The sequence below is a fragment of the Salpingoeca rosetta genome, assembly GCF_000188695.1.
Source record: "Salpingoeca rosetta unplaced genomic scaffold supercont1.3, whole genome shotgun sequence".
Lineage (NCBI taxonomy): Eukaryota > Choanoflagellata > Craspedida > Salpingoecidae > Salpingoeca > Salpingoeca rosetta.
The window spans coordinates 971,503-979,459 of record NW_004754931.1 but is presented as its reverse complement, the minus strand read 5'-3'; the positions used below and the strand labels follow the sequence as shown (position 1 = coordinate 979,459).

The following is a 7,957-nucleotide window of genomic DNA, read 5'->3' as shown; positions in this document are numbered from 1 at the left end:
CCTAGCTGGACATCTACTCTTGGTCCTCTCTGACTGTTGCACTTGGAAGCTACACGTCTGAACAGCCTCCTCATGGACAAGCACAATCCCTCTCTCATTCACACACACAGACACACACATACACACACACAGACACACACACACACACAGACACACACACACACACACACACACACACACACTTTTCTGTCGTCTGGTACCGACGCACGTCTATTCTGCACCACCACCAGCGCTGATTTGGTCCGATGGGTGTGTGCTGTCGTGTCCATCTTCTGCGCCGCGCTTCTTGTTGTACACGACATAGTGTTGAATGATGATGATGGTGTCGAAGACCATGGCAATGACGCCAAGCCCAAACTTGGCTGCGTCCCCACTGATCGCCGACCAGTCGTGCGTGATCCTGTGTGTGTGTGTGTGTGTGTGTGTGTGTGTGTGTGTGTGTGTGTGTGTGTGTGTGTGTGTGTGTGTGTGTGTGTGTGTGTGTGTGTGTGTGTGTGTGTGTGTGTGTGAGCGGGTGAGGCGGCAGAGAGAACAGCACAACGGTCAATCGTTGCACCCGAGGTTGTTGGTACTCACGCTGAGTCCATCATGAGCTGGGCGACCGAGAGAACACCGCCAAGAAAATCCAGCAAAAAGTTGTGCACGTTCATGCCCGCCGTGGACTTGCGCTTGTAGTTCATGTACACCTGCGCCGCAAAACGGGGAGAGAGTCATGTCATGCGTGTGTGTGTATGTGTATGTGCACGAGTGAGCGGGAGGCACAAATAAGGGTGCGCTGAAATGGCGCAAAAGAAAAGAGAGGCAGACACACCGACAAACAGGTAGGAAGGCAGGTCGACAGGGAGACTTGTTCGCAGATACACAGACACACACAGACAGACAGACAGACAGACAGACAGACAGACAGACAGACAGACACACACACACACACACACACACACACACACACACACACAGACACACACACACACACACACAAAGACAGACACACACAGACACGGACCTGGGGCATGTACTTGATAAACGTGACGAGCAGTTTGATGTCGGCAACAAGTTCGTAAAAGTTGAGCCAGATGAAGAAGCCGTGGCCAACGGTCGCGCACAGGATGGCAAACAGGGCCGCCACCACCACGGAGAGACCGCACACCCCCTGCAGCACGACGCATCGTCAGCACATTGGTGTGGTAACAAGGGTGCCGTTGTGGTGAGAGATTGGAGAACAAAGCGGGGAGTTTGTGCGGGAAAGGCTACACACGGAGACGGGTTACAAACAGACGCAGACGCACAGACAGGGACAGACAGGGACAGACAGACAACCAAACACACTGATACACACGGACACGCAGGCACACAAACAAAGACAGATAAACAAACACACGGACACACACACACGCACGCACGCACGCACACACACACGCACACGCACACACATAGATGCACACACGTCAGCCCACCCAGCAGAACTTGGAAACCTTCTGGTTCCCTCGCTCATAGATGACAATTTGCACACAGATGATGATGGTGACGGCAACGCCATGGAGCGCAAAGAAGACGTCGGACGCTTGAACCTGCACAGCGCGAGTGCGAATGCGCACGGGTGCAACATGTTGTTGATGTGAGCTTACGCACCTGGAGCACAAAATAAGCAAGGGTGGGGGGGGGGGGCACCATAATGGGGCACGACCTGCAATTGTGTTGTACACGCAAGCGTCAACATGATCAAACCTGGTTCTTCTTTCCGTGGTGATGGCGCTCGTAGTCTCGCTGCACGGGAGGAGACCAGAAGAACAGGCTGTTGAAGATGCTATACCTGTTGTGGTCATCATGCGCAATCGCCAACACGGAAAGCAGCTCAGCGAGTCAGTCCGGAAGTATGCAAGGAAGGATTGCAAGGATTGCAAGGATTGGAAGGATTGGAAGGAAGCAAGGAAGGAAGGGTATATGGAGACAGTTGTGCACGTGTGTTTATGTGCATATGTATGCAATCGTGCGTGCATATGTGTGTCGTTGAGTATGGGAGGTGAACTTGACGGGAAGCATGCGTCACTCTGCAGCGGTCAACTTACGCGACGTAACCAATGACATTGTATGCTTGGTAATCGTACGACATGCCCACAGTGCTCTTGAGCGAGTAGTTGAGAAACACCTGGGGCAAGTCGCATGCCATCCATGCACACAATATACTTCTGTGAGGCGAGGCATGAAGCGCAGGGCACAACGCGATAGCAACGGTAGGATCGTGTGCACGCGACGTGAGGTACACTATGTCGTACCTGTGGCCAGAACGAGATGGACCAAGCAAAGAAGTAGATGCCTCCCAGGACGTTGCTGACAACACCGAGGGTGTGGTGTTCCTGTCACCGCAATACACATGTGAGCGCGCGAGTGCGTGTGTGTGTGCGTGTGTGTGCGTGTGTGTGTGTGCGTTGTGTGTGTGCGTGCGTGTGTGCGTGCGTGTGTGCGTGAGAGCTGCCTGGCAATTGGGTGATATGGCTGCTTTGATCACGGGTCGTGCGTTCATGTTGCCAAGTGTACCTTCAAGTCGGATGGGATTGGGGTTGCAAATCCCACACCAGTGCCGATGCCAAGAACCGCAATGGATCCTGTTGCATGCGCGAGTGAAACCAAAAAGCGCAAGGCAGAAGGCGAGCAAAGCAAAAACAAGGCTCATGAGCACACACACACACACACACACACACACACACACACACACACACAAAGTGATACAGCTTACAAGGTGGGCAGAGGAAGGAAAAGAGAGATAAAGATGTGCGGAGAGAGGCACAGAGAACGAAAGTAGGGCAGAAAGAAGGGGGGAAATCACAGAGAGACGGATTCAACCACACTCATAGACACACACAGACACAGACACACACACACCTGCAATGAGGATGAAGGTTTCTGATTTCCACCATGTCTTTGGCCTTCCGACGCCATCGATAGTTTGGATCAACAGAGGCTGGTCCTCTCTTGCGCTCGTTTGGGGCCCACCTTCCACATCCATCTTGACCACCACACACGTGTCAAGACACGTGTCAAGCAAGCAACCAAGCAACGAAGCTGCAGGCAAGGCGCGAGGATCAGCGCACGTTGCTGTTGTGGAAGGACGGCGCGGTGCGAGTTGGGAAGATTAATGAATATCATACATCAATTTTCAGCAAACAAACAACCAAGATGGCTGACGCTTGGGTGGTTGACAGGTGTGTTGTGTGTGTGTGTGTGTGTGTGTGTGTGTGTGTGTGTGTGTGTGTGTGTGTGTGTGTGTGTGTGTGTGTGTGTGTGTGTGTTGTACCTTTGTCCACTTTCTGTTTGTTGGACGGTGTGTCTATCTTTTGTGTTTGTGTCAAGCAGAACATTGGATTCTCATTCACTCTGTATTCCTTTCATTTCTGTTGCTAGTGTGGTTGGCTTTCTCTGCTCACCACAATGGACGACGCCCATCAACAACTTTCTTGAGGCAAACTGCCTCGAGTTTGCCCCGGACGAGGAGAACAAGCTCTCTTACACTCGCATCCACAAAGAATATCAAGGTCGGTGGCTGTGCGTTTGCTTGAGCTCGTGTGCTTGCCTGTGTGTTCGTGCGTGGATGAATCTTCCGTCATGCATGCTTGTTTGTTGTGTGTTTGTCGTGTGCATCCACATGCTGAAATGTTGACCGATATGCGTGTTTCTGTTCCTCTGCTACAGAACTTGTGGAATCTGTGCTGGAAGGATTTCTGTCAGGTACTGAAGCGACATCTACTCAGCGTGTTGTCGGTCGAGGTCAACAAACTCTCCTCCAACGTGCACACTCAGCTGCGCCTTGCTTGCTTCCCACGGCACCCCAAGCTCTCTCACACTCACTTGCGAACACACACACACATTTGCAAATTCACTCACACACACACACTTTCTCACACATACACTCACTCACTCACTCACACACACACACACTCTCTCTCACACACACACACACATACTCAGAGCTTGGGTTGTCGGCGGAGCAGTTTGCCACCGTCATGGAGGAGGCGGAAACATCCGATCGCCCCCGCTTCACGCCGGTGCGCCACTGCTCGGTGCCGTGCGTGCGCTGTTTGTATTCCAGCACTCGATCTGTGTTTGCAGTCCTCACGCGACTGCTCGTGTAGGGCGTGTTTGCCACCGTGGCAGCAGCAGAGGACTTTCTCCTGTTCAAGTCGCTCATGGTCAACAAGAACGTGGAGCTGGAACTCGAAACGCGCGCCTTTTTCATTCAGGCGCATCAGCACGCCCAAGCCCAGGCGCCAGAGCAAGAGGAAGAGACACGCTCACAACGTCCCACAACAGCTTCGTCCTTGCACAGGTGACGCTCGCTGCGCTGTTTTATGCGTGCCATGCAGCCTGGCCTGTACCATTGTTCCCAAGTCTCAAATTGTGCCCCATCTATGTCTGTTGCTGTGCACATCTGCGTGCGTCTGTCTGTTTGTCATCGACGCTTCAGATCCCGCGCCGTCCTCTCAGAGGCTGGACACGCAAGGTACGCGCTTGTACGTGAGTGTGTATGATTGTGTGATTGTGTGCTTGTGTGATTGTGTGCTTGTGTGATTGTGTGCTTGTGTGATTGTGTGCTTGTGTGTGTGTGATTGTGTGCTTGTGTGATTGTGTGCTTGTGTGTGTGTGTGTGATTGCGTGTGTATGTGTATGTGATTGTGTGTGTATGTGTGTATGTGTTGAAATCTTTGTCTCCTCATTGTTACCTTGTGTCATTGCCCCTTCATGTCGGGTTACGAGCATGGTTTGACATTGTGTTGATGGTGAACGAATGCGCGGATGTATGTGTGTGTGTGTGCTGTGTTTGCAGGTTTGATGACACGCAGTCGATGGAGGCCACAGCACAAGAGGAAACATTGTTGCAGGTGAGGCAATGCAATGCACCGCAATTGCTGTCGTGGCACGTGATGTGATGACTGCATCGTCCTGTTCAAACTCTGCACACAACTGCCATTCGCACTGACCCATCACTACTGCCTACGCACCATGACGTCTCTCATCCTCTCCCTCCTCCTCTCTGACTCCCTCACACCCATACACACACACACACACACACACACACACACACACTCTGTCTCTGTCTCTGTCTCTCACTCACTTTTTCTCCCTCACTCTCACGCACTCCCATCCTCCCTATTGATTGCCTGGTGTCGCTTGTTGTGACCAGAAAGCGTTGCGGTTGTCCCTTGAAGAGTACAACAAGCAGCAGAGCGCCGAGGATGAGGTTCGTTTACGCGGGCGAACCCATCACGATCGTTTGCGGCTCGTTCACGCACCCTTGTCCGCCGGGTGTCGCTGCACTATCAACCACACACACGCACACACACACACACGCACACACACACACACACACACACACACACACACACACACACACACACACACACACACACACACACACACACACACACACACACACACACACACACACACACACACACACACACACACACACACACACACAAAACAGGAGTTGCAGCGGGTACTTGAGTTGTCTGCTGAGGAGCACCGACAGCTGATGGCGCAGGCGGAGCGCGACCAAGACCACCTCAACACAGCACTTCAACACTCTCTCGCAGTGCGTTTGGGTGCTGGCGGTGCAGACGAGATGCCCTTTGTGCTTTGTGACTGCCCTCCAATGCTGCCATGACTCGGTTTGATGGTCGCCGCTTCTACGTTTTATTCGGCACAGCTTCCGCTCACGTCGTTCCGGTGCTGTGCGTTTGTTCGTGGGATCACAAGGAGAAGCAGGCTACCGAAGCAGCAAAACCATCCCTGGCGTCGCAGCCGCTGCCTCCCATCTCGTCACCATCATCGGCTGTGACAGCGCCACGCGATATGCCCTCGGGAATCGATTCCCTCTTCTCCTCGCTCACCATGGACGGGTGAGTGTGCGTGTGTGAGAGAGTGAGTGAGTGAGTGAGTGTGTGTGTGCGAGAGAGAGTGTGAGTGAGTGAGTGAGTGAGTGAGTGAGTGAGTGTGTGTGTGTGAGTGTGTGTGTGAGTGTGTGTGTGTGTGTGTGCGTGTGTGTGTGTGTGTGTGAGTGTGTGTGTGTGTGAGTGTGTGTGCGTGTGTGTGTGTGTGTGAGTGTGTGTGCGTGTGAGTGCGTGTGAGTGCGTGTGTTTGCGTTGGAACTGCTCAACGTGATCACACATAGAGTAAACCCTGCCTCCCTCCTGACCCATACCCCCCTGCACACATACTTCGCCAGTGCGGACGCGGCGACGGCGGCGCACCGAAAGCGAATTGCGTCCCAGCGGCAGCGCATCGTCGCGAAACGAATGGCAGAACGCGAGCACCAGCTCAAGCAGTACACGAGCCAGCAGGTACGCAGCACTTGCGGTGGACATGACTGTGTGTGCTGGCACTCACGCATCACAGGTGCTGTGCCAATCCTCTCTTGTCTTGAACGTTGGCTGATGGATATGACTTGGCTCAAACATGTGCTTTGGCGCTTCCGTTTCCCTTGATGCATTGTGATGATGGAATTGCGTGAACGGCATGACAGGTCCCGCAATCACGCCCGAGCAGGACAATGTCCGTCCCAAAACCTTCCACGCTTCCATCGTCGCGCCCACAGCGCGTCAGCTCAGCACTCGCTTCCCGTATTCGCCGCGAAGTGCGAAAGTGAACACAGACACAGACACAGAGGCAGACACACACATGCACAGAGGCATGACTGCGTGCTACCATCCACATAAGAAGCACCAATAAACTCGCCCTCCCACGACAGACACAGAGGCAGACAGAGACAGACAGATACAGACAGACAGACAGACACACAGATACACCACACATGATAATGACGCGAAATGGCAACACCCCAACTCCCTTGCCGTTACTGATCGCTGTTGCCGGTTATGCGTGATACGTTACAATGATGGTGCACTTGCGGTGCCAACTGGAGTGATCGTAGCCAATACCAAGTCAATGGCGAAGGAAGGGCGTGGGCGCGTTGCAGAGAAGACATTGATTGGCACACGCCTTCAAATGGAGGTGTGAAAGACAGCAACAGCTCAACCGTGTTCAGTGTGTAACAACAGAAGAACAAGAGACATCACGGCGTCTAAGACAAAGCAGAGAGGGGCTACAGAGTCGAGATCAAAGTTGAAGGAAAGTTTTGGCGCTGATGGTGCCAGCGACGGTGTTGTTGGCGATGTGAAGTTGAGCAATCAAAGCAAGGTGCAGTAGCAATCATAGCAAGGTGCAGCAGCACTTGTTGGTCTTGGCAACCGCAGGCGCTGCTGGTGCTTGTGGCTCCTTCTGCTGCTGGTGGTGCTGTGATGATGGCTGCGATGCAGCTTGTGTGGGCGTCACATCCACTTGAATGTCCTCGCTCTTGACGGTTGCTGGTGCTGCCGGTTCCACTGCGGGTTCACTCGTTGCCTTTGCCTGTGCTGAGCTGGCATGAACACGCTGCACCTGCTGCGTCTCTGCTTGTTCCCGTGTTGCTGTTGCTGCCTCTGTGGTTGCTGTGGCGGCGGTGGTGCCTTTGCTGTTCGATGGCGGGTCCTCCTCGCCAAGTTGTGTGTTCACACGCTGCTCCAGTGCACTGACCAGCGCATCGAAGTCTCCATCCTTCACAGCAGGTGGCAGGCCAAACGCCGCTGCGATCCGGGCAAACGCCTGTGCCACCCTCGCCTCCTGCTCGCTCTCCATCGTCTTGCTTGCTTGCTTGCTTGCTTTTGCTTGCTTGCCTTGTCAGTTTTGTTGTTGGTTGTGGTTTGTGTGTGCGGAAACAACAACAACCACGACAACGCCAGCAGTGCTGACTATGGCTGCGGGTGCTGGTGGCGGCGCAGGCGTGTCCCTTCAGCGTGGCGGACCGCCGCTGGCTGTGGTGCTCCTGCTCTTGGTCCTCGTCCAGTTTGGTACGTCAATGAACGTGGTGGAGTGGGGAAGTGGGGAGAAGAGGGAGGAGGGGGAAGGGTGTTGTTGACACACGAGG

General features: G+C 53.7%; 4 protein-coding genes across 4 annotated transcripts in view; 2 read left to right on the top strand and 2 right to left on the bottom strand.

The window, feature by feature from the left end:
- PTSG_01794 (uncharacterized protein) lies at positions 1 to 3,121 on the bottom strand. Its single transcript, XM_004997718.1, has 9 exons — positions 2,881 to 3,121; positions 2,536 to 2,603; positions 2,274 to 2,354; positions 2,067 to 2,146; positions 1,726 to 1,810; positions 1,455 to 1,568; positions 1,004 to 1,150; positions 577 to 686; positions 1 to 400 (listed from the first exon to the last, which is right to left on the bottom strand). The coding sequence occupies exons 1-9, from the start codon at positions 3,002 to 3,004 to the stop codon at positions 211 to 213; spliced, it is 999 nt and encodes a 332-aa protein (XP_004997775.1). The 5' UTR covers positions 3,005 to 3,121; the 3' UTR covers positions 1 to 210.
- Positions 3,122 to 3,158: 37 nt separating this feature from the next.
- Positions 3,159 to 6,738, top strand: PTSG_01793 (uncharacterized protein). Its single transcript, XM_004997717.1, has 12 exons — positions 3,159 to 3,200; positions 3,400 to 3,530; positions 3,688 to 3,723; positions 3,964 to 4,040; positions 4,128 to 4,321; positions 4,460 to 4,495; positions 4,820 to 4,874; positions 5,177 to 5,233; positions 5,480 to 5,587; positions 5,752 to 5,894; positions 6,221 to 6,335; positions 6,518 to 6,738. Exons 1-12 carry the CDS (start codon positions 3,175 to 3,177, stop codon positions 6,638 to 6,640), a joined length of 1,101 nt encoding a protein of 366 aa, XP_004997774.1. The 5' UTR covers positions 3,159 to 3,174; the 3' UTR covers positions 6,641 to 6,738.
- A 130-nt stretch (positions 6,739 to 6,868) lies between these two features.
- On the bottom strand, positions 6,869 to 7,749 carry PTSG_01792 (uncharacterized protein). Its single transcript, XM_004997716.1, has one exon. It carries the CDS (start codon positions 7,666 to 7,668, stop codon positions 7,204 to 7,206), a length of 465 nt encoding a protein of 154 aa, XP_004997773.1. The 5' UTR covers positions 7,669 to 7,749; the 3' UTR covers positions 6,869 to 7,203.
- Positions 7,750 to 7,783: 34 nt separating this feature from the next.
- PTSG_01791 (uncharacterized protein) overlaps positions 7,784 to 7,957 on the top strand; it is a gene marked incomplete at its 5' end in the record, with an annotated part of 3,813 nt that continues 3,639 nt past the window's right edge. The window contains one exon of the mRNA XM_004997715.1: positions 7,784 to 7,880. Coding sequence (XP_004997772.1) covers positions 7,784 to 7,880 — 97 coding nt within the window. The remainder of the gene's footprint in view (positions 7,881 to 7,957) is intronic.